This window comes from Brachycentrus maculatus, unplaced genomic scaffold (assembly GCF_059751285.1).
Source record: "Brachycentrus maculatus isolate JH-2025_06_01 unplaced genomic scaffold, ASM5975128v1 h1tg001503l, whole genome shotgun sequence".
Lineage (NCBI taxonomy): Eukaryota > Metazoa > Arthropoda > Insecta > Trichoptera > Brachycentridae > Brachycentrus > Brachycentrus maculatus.
In genome coordinates this window covers 86101-103525 of record NW_028282138.1, presented here as the reverse complement: position 1 = coordinate 103525, position 17425 = coordinate 86101, and the positions used below count along the sequence as shown (strand labels likewise).

Genomic DNA, 17425 nt, shown 5'->3' with positions numbered 1-17425 from the left:
TCGTAGTCGCTTTCATTTTTCAAAACCGGACTGCCGGACGGTAAAATTCCGTGTAGTACACAAGCGCTCTATGACCGTTTCAAATGCATTGATCGAGTGACCGGATCCCAATTTCGAGTGGATCGCGTTCACTCACACCGTTCACTGATTGACTCGCTGATTAATCGATTCGCCGATTTACTCATTTTGGGCAACAACAAAAAAAATGGCACGGTTTCGATGAAATTCCTATTTCTTTTATTGTTCGTCGTTCATAGACCGTAGACATTAACAAATAGAGCCGCCAATAATTTACCAATGTTACCAATATTAAAATAAGTCCATCGTTTCAGTGACGTCATTCATTACCAACTTACGAAAACAACGTATTTACGAAGGCGAATTTTCCACAAGAAAATGATAAATGAAAATATTGATTATATCGGCTGTTATAAACACAAAACGAGTCTAATACAATCCTTTATAGGTTCTTTTTGTTCTTCCTCATCTTGTTGTAGGCCTTGTGGCTTTTTAAGAGGGATTAGCCTCCTGCTATGTCGATTCCCAGCTATCGACTCAAGTATCGACCTTTATAGGTTGAGTATGTAAAATTAGATATTCCTCCCGTCTGACAATAATCCATTACATATCTATGTGGAGTCCCCCCTTTGCTGATTTCCAGGTATGCGTTTGAAAAGACCACGTGTGCGAAATTCCTCAAAAGTGAACTCGGGGTGCTATTAATAGCGGCGATTCAATGCACGGCGCACGCATAAACTATTCAGGGTTATTCCGCTGAACAAATCATCGGCGTCATGGCGGTGGTAATATTGTAAAAGAAAAATACTTGGTTACCGTACTGGAGGTCCCGGGTTCGATTCCGAGGGGGGGTCAAATAAATATATATGATTTATTCACTCTATTTTTTTTCAATATTACCCTGAACTGGTATCTGAAGCGGAGGGCTGATCACCTTTCCTTCGTGTGTTAACGATCAAGATAACACTGCGTTTTTATGCTGCAGTGCCCTAAGCACCATCAGGGTGCTGATAAGGATTTGAAGAAGAAGAAGAATTTCTTTACTACTGTGTGTTAACATTTAGTTTTTACATCAAAATGTATAGCATGATAAACTGTTAAATTTTAATGTAATTTTTGTGTAACCATCGGGTGCGGATGAGGGTTTGAAGACGATGAAGACACTGATGCAAATCAATTGCATCAACAATAAGCACTACGAGAAGAAAAAATAAATTATTTGACATCTCTTTATATGAATTTATTTAGATATGTATTCATTAAACACTCAAATGGGGAGGGACGCTACAAGGGATGCAAATGTTTGGAAATCTCATTTGCATGAATTGTCTGGCTCAAATGATCGGCCTGGGGGTGGTGGTGGGGGATGGGGTGTGTGGTTGGAGGAGTGAGAAGGTTGATAGCTAGCTAAAAAGGGTATACATATATCTAGCCAATATAACTGGCTAAAATAACCAACTGTGTACCGTAGAACGGGGCTACTTGAACTTTGATGTGTTACTTGAGCCCAGTACAAAAAAAGATTTAAATCTGTAATTGGTCTACAATAATGAACGTATCGACATGATTAATTGTTTCTCCAACAAGTGACACTTATTGTCACATTATTTTGTAACATCTCATAAAGAATATGGAAGTCTGGGCATTTACGGGGCTGACGACCGTCATAGGCTGCTTTAAGTGATCACTTTACACACGTGTAACATTCACCAATTCTACCCATTATTGACAACCACACTACTCAAATTCTTGGAAGTTCTATATATATGAACCAATTTAGAAACCTTGTTCTTGAATCACTAGAACTTCACTAGAGACATCTATTGGTGAGATATAAAGAAGCTTTATTAACTTATTTATTTATTTATTTTATTTATTTACTTATTGTCACAATACTTCGATCGATACCGCAATCCAAATATTCTACGGTACAGGTTTTCGTTCTGAATATGATTAAAAGTTGTTGGTTTTTTTCCATTATAAATGCGTTCAACTTCATCACTAGCCCAGATAAAAGACGTTTCTCTTTTTCTTCATTGCATTGCATCTGGATGGGCAATGTTTGTGGTTGTAATTACTGATGATATGATTTTCGCCATTATTTATTAGAACTGAACAGCACTGTTAAAGTACACGAATTTTACTCACTGCCGATATCTAAACGCCATTCATCTGTTATTTTTTGACATCTCAAAATAGATGAAGAAGAATATGGAGGTCTGGGCATTTACGGGGCTTACGATTGTCATAGACTGGTTTAAGTGATCACTTTACACACGTGTAGCATTCACCAATTCTACTCATGATTGCCAACCACACTATTGACAACCACATATGACCCTAATGAGTATATTAATTAGTGTTGGAGTTGATGAAAAAACCATCCGACAACAATGTAACAAGAATATGATCAACGCCGAGGTTTTTTACTATGTTTATGAATGGTAAAACATTATGTTTACATTGTAACTTACAACATAACTAGTTGACGATCAAACATAAATAAACTGTGATACAGCAAACAGGTGTTTGTACTGTAATGATGCCAAACAGACTGCGCCATGAGACTGCATTTGAGTATCAAAGCAACAAAATCTAATGCAATTTCATAGAATCTCAATACTACTGCGTAATACAGAGACAGCACTTAGCGGGATCATATGCGCAAGCAGAAGCGTGCATTCTATATAGGCAGAAAAGCAGTGCCTACCCTGGATTACTCGCGTTCCATATAAACACGACCAGTGCCTACCCTGGATTACTCGCGTTCCATATAAACACGACCAGTGCCTACCCTGGATTACTCGCGTTCTATATAAACACGACCAGTGCCTACTATGCTTTACTAAGTATTGCCTACCTTATCTTACTACCCAACTCTACTGCCTACTCTGATTAAAAACTTTGTGCACGCTACTGTGCACAAGGGAGTATATACGGCGAAATCATGCATGCGTTAAGTTAAATATTTAATTTCAACATAGTTGACTTAGTAAAAATAACATTGCAATTTATAAATGTACGAATCATAATGATAAAAAGTAATGATGCTATTCAGTAAAAGTTATCTGCTTAGGAATCACTTACTGGAATAGGTACTAAATGCTTTTTTGTGTGAAATAAAAAGGAAACATGCTGTGATATAGAGATTGGAAAATAATGTTTTTCACTGTCAATACTATTGATTTACTTTACTTTTTCTAAATTGCTTAAGTCCAAATCATCAATTGTCATCTCAGACCCTAAAAAATTGAAAAATGAAATATTAGAGGTAAGAAATAGGATGCTTCTGACCTTGCTGAAGTAGCCGACCGTGTGACAGCCATCGGAGTCCGCCAGGGTCATGACGTAGAAGAGAAAGGGTTCTACATCGTAGTACAGGGTCTTGTGGTCGAGGAAGAACTTGGCGAGCAAACACAACTGTTGGCAGTACTGTTTGTGTCGTCTTCCATCCACCTGCCACACCCCTAAACTACCCTTCCTGTATACCTGTAAAAAAAATGTAATAAATAAATTTATCAAACATAATTTATATAAAAATTACGTAAGAGTTCAAAAAATTGTGAGCTATAAATTAGCCTTAGGTTTGTAAATATGGATTAGGTTCAATATAAAATGAGTGTTACAGTAATTTTTTAAAGTTTGAATAGAGGAAGCCTGATTTACTTTTAAAGAGACCACAAATTTTTACTGAAACCATGAGCCGAGTTATACTGATTTTATTTATTGATTTGGCGTTGAATTTGTAGAACTCCATTTTAATTTATGTATTAATTTTTTAATTAAACACAGATATTTGAGTGTACTAAGTTGTATTTTATTAAAAAACACATAAAAATCAATAAGTAGGGTGGTTAAGCAGAAACTCTTTCAATTGTATGTGAGGTCCGAATCCTGGATTATAATCACATACGTGAGGAGTGAAGTGTACTAACCTCGTCACCGGGTGGATGTCTCCAAACGCACTTGGCTTTGTGCCTCGCGATCCCGGCTCCCGTCTTGTGGTGGTTGAGGCAGAACTCGCACAGGTATATCTGGGGCAACCTCGCCGCGTCAGGGGGGTAGGGGGATTGGTACCACGCCTCCATGCAGTACTTGCCCATACACACGTATCTGAAAATATTCAATTATACGAAATGCTCTACAATTCTAATACAGTGAAACCTCTATCTATCGTTCCTCTATAATCGTTTTCCCGGATGTGTCGTTTATTTCTTCTACCCCAAATTAATTTCATACAAAAATAGATCGCATCGATCATTTCTATCCACCATTTTACCGCATTCATTGTTTAAATTACGCTGCATATTTGATGTAATTTGTCTGTTTTTTTTTTTTTTACATTTATTAAAAATTTTCTCAATTTTGTTACATTCGACGACAATATTCCTATGTATGGGATACAGACTATCGAAAGCTTGTGTGATGGATACAGCAGAAGAGGTCTGAAGATCTTTTGGTTCTGTTCAACATTGTAATTTTTTTTTAATAAATACATTATTTACATTCAAAATTTATATTCTTAAAATTTCAACCTAACAATGGTTATGCAGATTGGGAGGACGGTATCTTGACTCAATCGAATGTCCTTGTGTATTGACTTCTTTATCCCGCATTAATTGTTTTCCCGCATTCATAGTTTATTTCAATAGGTCCCTTTAAAAACGATAGATAGAGGTTTCACCGTATTTACTTGAAATCCCTTTTTGCAAATCCAGACTAGCGCAAAGACACTTATTTTTCATAGCTCCAAAACTGTTTAATTCATTCCGCAAAGACTGTATGTTAGACCAGTGTTCCGCAAACTTTTTTTATTCAAGGTACACCTACCAAATTAAGAAATTTCAGAGGTGCATTTTTACTATATGTATTATGGTAACATATTTAACATTATGTTTAATGCAAGCCTACTTAACTGAGCACAGGCAATCAAAATTCGGAACAATTGTATTATTTTCACAAAACTAGACTTTTTTCCGCGGCACACCAACTAATCACCACGGTACACCGGTGTGCCGCGGCATACACTTTGCGGAACAATGTGTTAGACATTAATTACCTGAGTTAGATTTCAATTTACAATGATACTTAAATTATTTATTGAAAAAACAGATCTAAATTCCTTTTTCTTTTAAACTTTTAACTCATATAGTATAAACATATTAGCTAACTTTTTTCATTTTCATCTTTTTGATTTTTTGTTTTCTATTGAAATCAAATATTTGTAGTTTATGTTGGCACTTTTAATCTCATTTTATTTCTGATAATATATACTGTATTCTTGCTTCCAGTGCCCTTTACTATAATCTAAAACATAATGTATACCCACACACAGGCCATGCCTTAGTGGGATCTTTTTTTTTGTATTATTGCTTTTTTTGTATTTTTAATTATATTATATTGTGAAATGCAAAATAATTTTTTTTTTAAATTCTAATATTATTTTTTCCATCGACCCTTCTCGCACCTTTGGGGCATAGGCCACTGTATCAAATTAATATGGTTTTAACATAGTCATTAACGCTATTAAGGCAATGTGCCAGTCCTACAGTATATATTAAATAAATATCACAGCGGAAATGAGTGTGGAACTAAAAAACAAAGATCTTTTCTCACTAAAACTGATATATTGTCTTTAATTTGAATATTTTTTGCAGATACTTTGAGGCAGATTTTATAAAACTTTATAAAATAAAACAAAAATTTAGTTTTTTACAATTTTTATTTTTTGTACTTTTCTCCCACCGGACGAGAACCTTCTCATCTTCATGGATGGATATGTACCTCAAGGATGGATATGTAGTGCATATCCATTCCTGAAGATGACAAGGTTTTTGTCGAAACCGGTTGGAGAAAAGAAACAAAAATATATGTGGTTAAAAACAATGCTTTGGTTTTATTTTATGAATAATAATAAAATAATAAAACCCTTATCCGCACCCAATGGTGCATAGGGCACTGCGTCATATAAACACAGTGTTATCTTGATCGTTTACACATGAAGGAAAGGTGATTAGCCCTCCGCTTCAGGTACCAGTCCAGGGTAATATTAAATAAATATTACAGTGAAAAAATCACTTATATTTATTTTACCCCCTTTGGGAATCGAACCCGGAACCTCCAGAACGGTAGCCGAGCGTGCTGACCATTACACTACGGAGGCGGACGAATATTTATGAATTTATGAATAATCCATAAAATTCTCTAACCTCACCGGATAGTAAAAAAACATTGTAATTTAACTATGAAAAGAAATTTATTTACTTACAATCCCAAAATTACACATTAGTTTATTCATACATAAACATATGTTTTATAGATATTATTTAAAGATATCTTATAATCCTTAATTTAAAAAATAATAATCGTAAAACTACATTACCTGGTTCCCTTGGAGGGGGGCATGTTTTCGAGTTCAGCCTCTATCCGATAAGCGGCGGTGGCCTGCGCCTCCCTAAAGAGGGCAAGGTCATAGTCAGGTACAAACCCCTCCAGAATAGGCTCCCTCTCCTCGTTGTGTTTCCTCTCGGGCGACGTGTGGGCGGGTGGTTTCCATTTGGATCGCATTTCCTGGACACATCATATTTCCATTTCAACGAGAGCTTTACTAATAATGATAACTCCAAAACTAATTGAACACTAGTAATAGTTATTTATTGATTTGGCATTTAGCTTGTACAACTCCATTTTAATTTATGTATTAAATGTTAAATCAAACACAGATTTTGAGTCTACTAAGTTATATTTTATTAAAAAAAAAAAAAAAAAACATAAAAATCAATATTGTGATACATAATTGTTTCGCCTAGTTATAGAATTTTCAAACGGATGTTTGCTTTCATTTGAAAATGCCGAACTAGGCGAAACAACTGTCACAATATTGATTTTCATGTGTTTTTTTTTCAAACAATTAAATACAACTTAGAATCAAAAATCTGTGTTCGATTTAACATTTAATACATAAACTAGTAGCAGTACTTCTGGTTATCTGGAGTCACATTGATGTCACCACCACTTTATATATTTTCACCCCTGGGAATCGAACCCGGGACCTCCAGCATGGCAGCTAAACACGCTAACCAATACGCCACGGAGGCGGACGTGTATACCATTTTAATGACACACAAATCACGAAGAGTTTAATGTCGCCCTATGAGAGTTTGGAATTAGGAATTGATATTATAGACCAATTCGGATGGGTAAATTCCGCAAAGATGAATAAAATGATTAAAATCGATGGGCAGTGACCAACCTTTAGTTTGAGCTGATACGCTTGGTGCTCGAGGTTAGGCTGGTGGGTGCGTCGCGCCGCCAGCGCGGTCTGCGCTCTCCGACGCGCATCCACCGCCTGCCGAGAGCGCACGCATCGCTCCATGCACTCCTCGGGGGTCGTGTTGTGGTACGTGGGACACGCCTCTATCGTGAAGTGTTTCGGCAGCTTCCCACCTAGCGAGGTTTCACAATAACGCATATAATAGACATAAGGACTCGAGACAAGCTTGTTATTTATTGTTTCGGCATTCACTTTATGGTAAGACACAATTAAATTAGATTTAAATTTCGTACTAATATTTCTTGGTGGAACTGCATTTTATAGAATAAAATAACTATGTAATTTTATTCTACATAATTAAATTATAAGTGAAACACTTGTTCACAACATTTTGAGTGTGTCCAAATGCTTGTTCACAAAATCAGGATTATCTCCAATTACAGGAGTTTATTTCATATTATTTTTTGACATCTCATCAATAGATGTCTCTAGTGAGGTTCTAGTGATTCAAGAATAATGTTTCAAAATTGGTTCATATATATAGAACTTTCAAGAATTTGAGTAGTGTGGTTGTCAATAATGGGTAGAATTGGTGAATGTTACACGTGTGTAAAGTAATCACTTAAACCAGCCTATGACGGTCGTCAGCCCCGTAAATTTCCAGACCTCCATATTCTTCTTCATCTTTGATGAGATGTCAAAAAATAATATGAAACACTCGTTTTTTACCACTTGAGTAATATATTACTAGTTTTTTGTTTCCAAATGTGTTATCCATTGGAAATGTTTCAAATTTAGCGTTTTAATGGAGAGATTTATGTTACAATGTGAACAAATATGATTCAAGTTACTTAGATGTCCTTTTGAGTCACAGCCCGGGAGTGGGCAGCGTAGCTCCTGTCCCTTCTCCAGGTCCTGTCGGGCGCTCCGCTCTCCCCCGGTGGCCACGGGGGCCCCAAACAGCCCCATGCCCCCCCGCCCCTTCACGGGACACAACAGCGCAGGGGGGCCCTTGGATGAAACTGTAGCTCTTTTGACAGGGCTCTTTGACGATGATCTGAAAAAGGAAGGAAATTATTTAAGGTGACAAATTTATTTATCTGGATAATTTTTGAACAAGTCGATTACTGAAATCATAATTTTGTTCGGAGTGATTTTTATTTTACATTAAAATATTTTACTTTTTGTCACAATATTAAAGGTTAATAAAAAATTGCAATAATTGAAAAAAGAACTTGATTATTTTTTCTTTAATGGTGACATCTTCTGAGGTTCGCCTCCCCTCATACCTGATTTAAGATTTCACCTACTGGCATGCTATAAATATTGCAATATGACAGTGATACTTAATATATAACTCAATAATGGCTATAACACTCCAGCAGGGTGAAAAGCCATAAAAAAGATACTCAATAATAAAAAATTACCCGAGGACTTAGGATTTACAAGCACATGTTCATTATTATTTAATGAATTCCCCAATCAAAACCTTTCACACAAATTTTGACTGTTTACTCCGAGAGTTGAAAAATATAAATACAGGTAACCCCTGTTTTCGAGTGCGGATTCCTTATAATACGCTATTTTAAACACTTGTCCGGCTTCGATACATTCCAGGAATCTTCCTTATGTGTGAGCTATCTTTCTATCTCGTTTCTTCAACTGTCCAATACCACTTCCATCTTACAGCCTATGGATTTAGGCACAATAGCAATATTCAAAGAAACTGATGAAAGCGATAGAGATGCCATGCGGGTTTGGTGGAAACAATTTGATATTATGAAAGCTTTTAGAAACATCAACGAAGCGTGGAATGAAGGCATCTTGGAGGTAATCTTGTATGCATGGCGTTTGGAAAAGGTTGTTCAGAGAAATTGATCGAATGAATTACGAAAATGATATTCAAAATATCTTCGAAGATATTAGTTTAATAGCTGATTCCGGAGCCATAGAAGATATTGATGTAGATGATATTCAGACTCTATTAAAATCACACAGCGAACCCTAACTAATGAAGTGGTTCTGAAAATGGATCTTCAGAAAATGGCGTTTCGACACCTGCTCCCGTGCGAAAATCAAGTGATAGAATAATCGAAAAGGCCCTTTGTCTTCACAATCAGTGCATGCAGTTGTTGGAAGAAAATGACGAAGGTTATGAGCGATGTGCTGTAAAGCGTGGTTGTAATGGATTTTTTACTGTTATAGACAAGTTTTACACAATAAACGTATGGAGGCTTAAAAATTAACTAACTAACCATCACTTCTCCGCAGGGGTAGGCAGAGAGAATAGAACGCCACACCACTCTGTCCTTGCAAACATTCTTCGCCTCTTCCACGTTCATGCATCTCCTCATACATACCCGCCGATTGTTTCGACTCCTAACCTGACCACTTTCAAGTATTTGGCATACTTGATCGTGCCTAGTTTTTTTCGGTCTTCCTCTGCTCCTTTTTCCAATTACATTCGACTCAAAAATTTGTTTTACCGTACTTTCCTCACTTATTCGTTCTACATGTCCAAACCATCTCAACACACCTTTCTTAATTTTATCGATAATGCTTGCTTCAGCTTTGCATTCCTTCCTTATTTCACTATTCGAACATCTATCATACATCGTTTTGTCTTTTGTTTCTTCTGAGAGATCGCATTTCGACTGCATTCAGTCTACTTTCATCCTTCTTTTGCCAATTCCATGTTTCACTTCCATACATTAGGGTATGGAGGCCAAACAATTATATTTTATATAACATTGTTAGTTCATATTTATTTTTTTAAAAATGTCTTTAGAATCTTCAAATGTTTTTTTGTAATCCTCTGTTGATTGCGGAATTTTGCTTATCACAGCCATTGGAACGCATCTCACGCAACCAACAGGGGTTTACTTGTATAAACAGTTTTACAAATACTACAAAATATTCAAATATGTGAAGTCAGCAGTTCAGCACATCCCGCAGGTAGTATAAAGGAGCAGCAGAAAGTAGCGAGACACTCCGTTTGTTAGTAATATTACACATACATATCCATGTGTATGTATGTGTGTGTAAATAAGCGGATATTTAGCAAGTCTACAATACAGAGTGAAATTCTTTCTAGAGGTATTCAAGTAAGTATTTGTTTTGTCACCCTTGAAGGTAAATAGACCGCCTCCATAGTGTAATGGTCAGCACGCTCGGCTACCATTCAAATAAAATAAAAGTTTTTTTCACTAACTAACTGACCATCACGCCGCTTCACTGCAGGGGTAGGCAGAGAGAATAGAACGCCACACCATTCTGTCTTTGCAAACATTCCTCGCCTCTTCCACATTCATGCATCTCCTCATACACACCCGTTGATTGTTTCGAATCCTAACCTGACCGCTTTCAAGTATTTGGCATACCTGATCAAGCCAAGTTTTTCTCAGTCTTCCTCTGCTCCTGTTTTCACTATAATGTTTATTCAATATTACTCTGGACTGGTAGCTGAAGCAGAGGGCTGATCACCTTTCCTTAATGTGTTTATATGATGCAGTGCCCTATGCACCATTGGGGTGCAGATAAGGGTTTGAAGATAAAGATGAAGGTAAATAATATTGTAGTTACAGTGCATAATATACCTTTTGGCAGGTCCAGTTTCAGTGTCTGAATCCGTGTCACTATTGGCCGCCCGACCCATAACATGCCGCGACTTTCTCGCACTCGCAGAGCGAGTCAGCTTCCGAGTTACATGGCCTCCAGACACGCTGTTTGCTGTTGAATTGTTAGTCACCGACTTATTTTCTGTGTCCGAATCCACGATTAATACAGAAGCCGGCTCTTTCGTGGGCGTATTCTGAAAAAAGTTAAAAACAAACATTATTGCATTCAATATTCATAATTCCTTGTCGTAATATGAAATATCTAGTCTCTTAAAGAAAAGAGCCGCCTTGTCTTGTCTGCCTCCGTAGCATAATGGTTAGCGCACTCGGCCACTGTTCTGGAGGTCCCGGGTTCGATTCCCAGAGGGGGGGTCTAATAAATATAAGTGATTTTTTCACTCTAATATTTATTGGATATTACCCTGGACTGGTACCTGAAGCGGAGGGCTGATCCCCTTTCCTTCGTGTGTTAACGATCAAGATAACACTGCGTTTATATGATGCAGTGCCCTATGCACCATTGGGGTGCGGATAAGGGTTCAAATGAATGAATGAAAATGAAATAAAGAGAAGATAATCATTGAAGGTGGTGGTGTGGTTCTTATGGCGACACTCCTAGCACAAGATACAAAATACATATATATATGAGTAGTCCACTTGGAAAAGTTTTTTAGCCAATCTTCTACCGATTTGAGCTTTTTTCATTCGATTTTATTCCTAACTTAATGAGTTTTGGCAGATTATGTTAATTTTCTCCCTACTAGGCGCCATTTGCAAAAAAAACTTAACTATTTTTTAACATAACGTGGTTTGCAAGTAGACTACTCTAGTAGTTCTAATGACATACATAAATATCTCAATTCAATACTATCTTAAGGTAAGCCTTAATGGCTGGTATTTGAAAATGTCAATCAAGTTGGACCCTAAGGGCGTTTGTCCACTACACGGGATTTCACCGTCCGGCATTCCGATTTTTAAAAATGAAAACGGCTATGACAGTTTAGCGTGATCGAATTTACGGGCAACGTGTTCAAGCGCGGATCAAGAGCTCCAATCTGAAGAAAGATGGGCAAAAGCACAAGCCAATTGTCGTTTTAAAATGCTAACTGATGTGCCGGACGGTAAAATTACACGGAATTACACTGAATTCCGGGTAGTGGACAAGCGCCCTAATTCCAATACTAATGACACAAAACTACATAATTTGGTGTTTTGGCATTGTAAGAATGAATTTAAATATCTACTCTTTATTGAACAAACTACCCAATCAGGTATTGATCTCTTTTCCCAGATTTTTCATTTTTCTCAAATCGTTTCAAGTGAACAAAAATGCACAGTAAATAAATATATTATATTAAAAATGATTGTTTTATCATGTTTTCCTTTATTCTCACATAATATGTGTAGCAAACACTTTATATTGATGCGGCGTTATCTCTTATGTTCACGCCCAGGGTTCCAGTTCAAGGTAATAAATTAATCTGCTAACTACATTTAATTGCAGCATATTCAGAAATGCTGCTACATATTATGCCAATAATTATTTATAAATACAATTAAATTGTCACCAAACATCACATGCAGTTGACGGATGATAATGCATATCTTCATTCCTTATACGGACAGTAGATAAGGGAGTGGTCAGGATAGGAGTGCAAAGGGAATACCTAGAATTCATAAATATAGAACTGATAAATTAATCAACAAATAAATAAATTTAAAAAAAAAAATATATACTCGTACAGAGCCCATTTATTTTAGTATTAATACAGCAAACCCCCGTATAACGTTGAGATAGGTACTGCGTTATCAAAGGGAAGGTTATAATGTTTTTAATTTTTTTCAGTCTTTTCCGTTGATAAACCTGTTAACCGGGCATTCCGCTGTCCAATTACGCAACTTGTAACGGGCGCGAATACTGATTCACTCCGTGTCTTAAATTCATGTCGAGACATGAATCGATGACTGATACCTTTATTGTCCAATAAATATACGTCCATATATATAATATAATAAACATATATTTCAAGAACGTATTCATGTCCTTCCTGTACCGGATATTGTTTGCGTTGGACGTATTTATGCATCCCGCCCGGTTAACAGGTTAAAATGTAGAAATGCAATTTTACAAATTAACCCCTTTTAACATTCCCTCTGATAATGCGGTACCTATCGCAACATTATAGGGGGGTTTACTGTAATTTATTACACAATATTATTATGTAACATTAGGGCAACAATACCCCTCGTAAGCATTAATAAAAAATAAAAATTAATTTTACTTTGTAAATACCGCTATTTCTTCAAATCTATTGTGATGCGTGTTTTGATGCATTCCGCACCATATTTAAACACCGTGAAATTCAAAATTTTTAAGAAACAATGGTATTTAAGCAAAGCAAGCAAGCAAAACTTCAATTAAAAACAAATAAATATTACCACAGAGTGACTGCCGAATCAATTAATGAAATTAATAATTAAGTAAAAATATAAGGTTTGGTTTGGGCGTTGGAACGAATGAGTGATGAAAGAACGGCAAAAAAAAATATGAAGCGAATATATTTGGAAAAAGAAGCAGAGGAAGACCGAGGAAAACAAGGCACGATCAGGTATGTCAAATATTTAAAAGTAGCCGGGTCAGGAGACGGAAAAATCAGTGGGTGTGTATAAGGAGATGCATAAATGTGGAGAGGCGAAGATTGTTTGCAAAATGTAGTGTGGCGTTGTATTCTCTCTACCTACCCCTGCGGGGAACCGGCGTAAAGGTTATTTAGTTATTTAGTAAACATATAAGATAAGTTACATTGCAATAGGGTACTATGGCTCGAAAAGAATATCAGATCTAACATATTCTACATTTTTTAAGATTTTCTTTTCTATTCACATAAATATATAAACAAAACGATAATTTCATCCATCATTTAAATTTTTTTATTAATAAAACAGCTTTAGCGTGAGTGACATATTGCATCATGTACGTGGATGTTTGGAAAATTATTACTAAAGCTGTTAACATAAACTGCCAACTACGAAATAACTCGTAGATTGCGTTCTTTGCTAGGACGTCGACTACGAGTTATCTCGTACTGTGTTTACTTGCAATATTCGTGCACCTACGATAAAATTTGTAATATATCAGTACTAGTATATAGATGGCTTCTAGTAAGAGAACAAAAAATCAATGCTGGCTTACGAGCACAGAAAAATTATTAACCGGATCCACGCGGCTCGCATAACCGTATGTGTTTTCATAAAACATTCCCAGTACGAGGCTGACATAACCGTTTGTGTTTTTACTTTACTCCAAGTTTCGAACCTCAGTTCAACATGGAGGGATTTTTTCATGGTAAAATAAAACGTCAATCCTTGGCCTTATGACATCTGTTGAAATATCTGACTAATAATTTGTAACATCACAAGGATAAATAAAATAACAGATCCCTGATTTTTCTTGTGGTCGGTAATTGGTCCTCGCCATAATTATGCCCTATATCTGTCTCACTCTCGCCGCTACGCATCGCCAGTGGGTAAGAGTGACACACGATGCGTGCTTTGATTTATTTATGTTATGATCTTATTTGTTTATATTACGATATATTTCAAGAATAATGTGACACGGAGTGTATTATAGAGTACCAAAAAGGCACAATGAATCCCATTGAACGTTTTTGTTTAGGAAAATAAATAGTTTCTTAACTAAATACATGATAAAAGTAATCATTTAAAAAACGGCGAAATACAGCTGCGCACGGGCGTCTGTTAGGAACAAAGTGAACGCGGTTAAAAGGTTAATAAATGAACAGAAAATATAATTGTGTACTATAATTAGAGTTTTTAATAAATAATATATAATATGATTAAATGAAATAAGTTTTTTAGACCCGAATTCTGAAAATCGCTGTGGCAGTCATGTTAAAAAGTTCAGCTCTTGCTTCAGTACTAAATGCTTAAAACTTCATAAAATAAAACCACTTTGATTTTAACCACTTTTTATTGGTACACTTTTTCCAACCGGTTTTGAAGTTGTTTTATTTTATAAAGTTTATAAAATGTGCCACAAAGTATCTGCGAAAAACATTTAAGAAAAAAATAAACTTAAAACTTCCCCTACCGCCCCTAAGTGCTGCACGGGGCACCACACCTGAATGACGCAGTGTTAATTTGGATTTTGTAAAAGCAGGGACATCAGTACTGCGCTTCAGATTTTTGGATCTAGTAGTGGATATACATGATGGGATACAGACAACGTAATGTTGAGGTACCGTAACCCGGGTAACATTCCCATTTATATTTGCGGTCAAAAAAGAATAAAGCCGGTATTTCAGCATTTAAAACTAATAAAAACACGAATACCGTGATACCTTAACGTATGAGTGTGCCCTAATTTATGAGTTTTGCGAGATATAATGCATCACTAGGTCAATTTTTTATTTGAGTTGCGAGCCAATATTATAGAATTACGAGAGAGCTGCGCGGTTCAGGTTCTCTTTATTCTAATAATTACATACGAGCCGCAGAGAATTTCTAATATCTTTAGTGTTCAAGGATCGAGTAGTAAAAATGTTTAGAACATGGGTGCAGTTTAATAACAAACTTCAAATTGAAAAACTTCAACATACCTTTTCAGTCTTCACAGGATCAACTTTGGTAGATTTATTTTTATTCAATTTGGCAGTTAAAATAGCCGCTCTCTTAGGCACTGGACTCTTTCTTAACACGGGGGGACTCTTGCGGGAGGAAGGCGGGCTTTTCCTGGATGTCGGAGGACTCTTTCTAGAAGCTAAAGGACTCTTTTTGGAAATCACGGGGCTGTTTCTCGAGGTCGCAGGACTCCTTCTAGATGAAGATGGGCTCTTTCTGGACGACGACGGGCTTTTCCTGGACGATGATGGACTTTTCCTGGAAGAGGAAGGGCTCTTTCTGGAAAACGACGGGCTCTTTCTAGAAGACGAGGGACTGTTTGGAGAAAGGTCACTCTTATACGAAGCGACACTCTTCCTGGATACAGAACTACTCTCACTGTCCGAGCTGGAAGTGGAAGCGGTGGACTCGCTGTTTGTGGAACTGCACGAGGATACGAAGGCCTTGGAAGGATACTTGCAATTTTTATCCTTGTCCGGTTTTTTCTTAACTGTCGGAGGGGCCTTAGAAATACTTCCGCGTTTCTGGCGAGGAGGCGGCTCACTCTCCTTGGGCTTCTCCGCCGGAGATGGGTTCTTTCCCTTCTCCGCTGCGGGTTCTGAACCTTTAGTTGAACGTCCTTTGGCTCTTCCCTGTGATGAAGGAATACTTTTGCCAGGTGGCTTTGGCTGACTGGCTTCCTCGGGTTCAGATTCCGAACTGTTATCTGGTGAAAATATACTTTTCTTCTTAAGAGGTTTTTTGACTTCCGGTTTACTAACAGGCGGAGCTTGTTTGGGGGGAGGAGCGCGGGGCGGGGGGCGCGGTGGCGCAGGCGGGCGGGTGGGTGGGCGCGAGTTCCGCTGAGTGACTGTAGAATTAGCCTTAGGCTTTGAAGGAGCCGAAGTACGTCTCTTCGGAGGAGAGGATTTGTTTTCTGTTTTAATTTGCACATCTTCTTCACTCGATGAAATGGATGGCTTTTTAGAGGGGGTTTTTACCGGTGTTTTATCTACTTTGGCTTTTGGCGCGGGTGTTTTTTCTTGAACTTTGTTGTTGGATATGGAAGGTTTAACGGGAGCTGTTTCGGTGCTGCGCCGTGGCGTGGGGCGCTTAGCGGGGGGCTCAGGGACAGCGATGGCAGGCAAAGCGGCCGGAGGGGGCGCGCCGTTCTGCGGTCGCGGAGACTCCTCGCTGCTGCTGGTGTCAGTATCGCTAGTGCTGCTGGCCGAACCGGAGCTGCTAGAAGAGCCCGAACTACTACTCGAGTCCGAGCTGGAGGCTGAGCTTGACTCCGTGCTGCTATTTCCCTGTCGAATTGTACATTCGCAGTTATAATAAACAATGACTACTTAACCTAGTATTTGACATGTCCGAAGGACGTGAAATGGCACATAATTTTAAGATAACTCAATACTATCCCATTACCTGCTTTTTAAGTGTCATGTTATTAAAAGGACTTCGAGAAATCAGCGTTTAACTTGACAAGTTTCTAAAAAAACGTAAACAGACACAGAGAGGACGCCATTAATTCTTTGACATTTTCATTAGTGTAGCCATACTCAGGGTAAAAGCTTGTTCATAAAAGTATTGTATTTTTTCTTCTAGTAACATTTTGCAATCCAAACAACCAAACATTATCCAAAAAAACAACTCGTGCCTACGTGTTTATTTTATTACATTTTTCATCCACTAGTGCAAAACAATATGAAAATTGGATATTTAACTTAACGTTTTTGCAAAAACTCAATGTTATTTTTATAATTGATAAATTTCTTATACAATGCGTATCCAATCGAATATTGTATTCTAATTTTATAAGCCGACGTCTTTTTATTACTCCCTTGGACTACTTCGGTGACAAAAGTATACATGTATTTGTACATTTTTAAATCTT

General features: G+C 37.2%; 1 protein-coding gene across 1 annotated transcript; it reads right to left on the bottom strand.

Moving 5' to 3' along the window:
- Positions 1–3124: 3124 nt before the first annotated feature.
- Positions 3125–17082, bottom strand: LOC148298918 (uncharacterized). The gene is made up of 8 exons (XM_088276533.1): positions 16957–17082; positions 15528–16838; positions 10888–11102; positions 8143–8348; positions 7271–7464; positions 6401–6588; positions 3954–4131; positions 3125–3507 (listed from the first exon to the last, which is right to left on the bottom strand). Exons 1-8 carry the CDS (start codon positions 16972–16974, stop codon positions 3205–3207), a joined length of 2613 nt encoding a protein of 870 aa, XP_088132659.1. The 5' UTR covers positions 16975–17082; the 3' UTR covers positions 3125–3204.
- Between the last annotated feature and the right edge of the window lie 343 nt (positions 17083–17425).

What these genes read in the sequence shown, in the direction of transcription:
- LOC148298918 (XM_088276533.1), bottom strand. An exon ending in ATCCTGTGAAGACTGAAAAG is followed by an intron (nt 11,103 to 15,527) that starts GTATGTTGAAGT and finishes AACTTTTTTCAG; the next exon opens with AATACGCCCACGAAAGAGCC. An exon ending in GACATCCACCCGGTGACGAG is followed by an intron (nt 3,508 to 3,953) that starts GTTAGTACACTT and finishes TTTTTTTTACAG; the next exon opens with GTATACAGGAAGGGTAGTTT.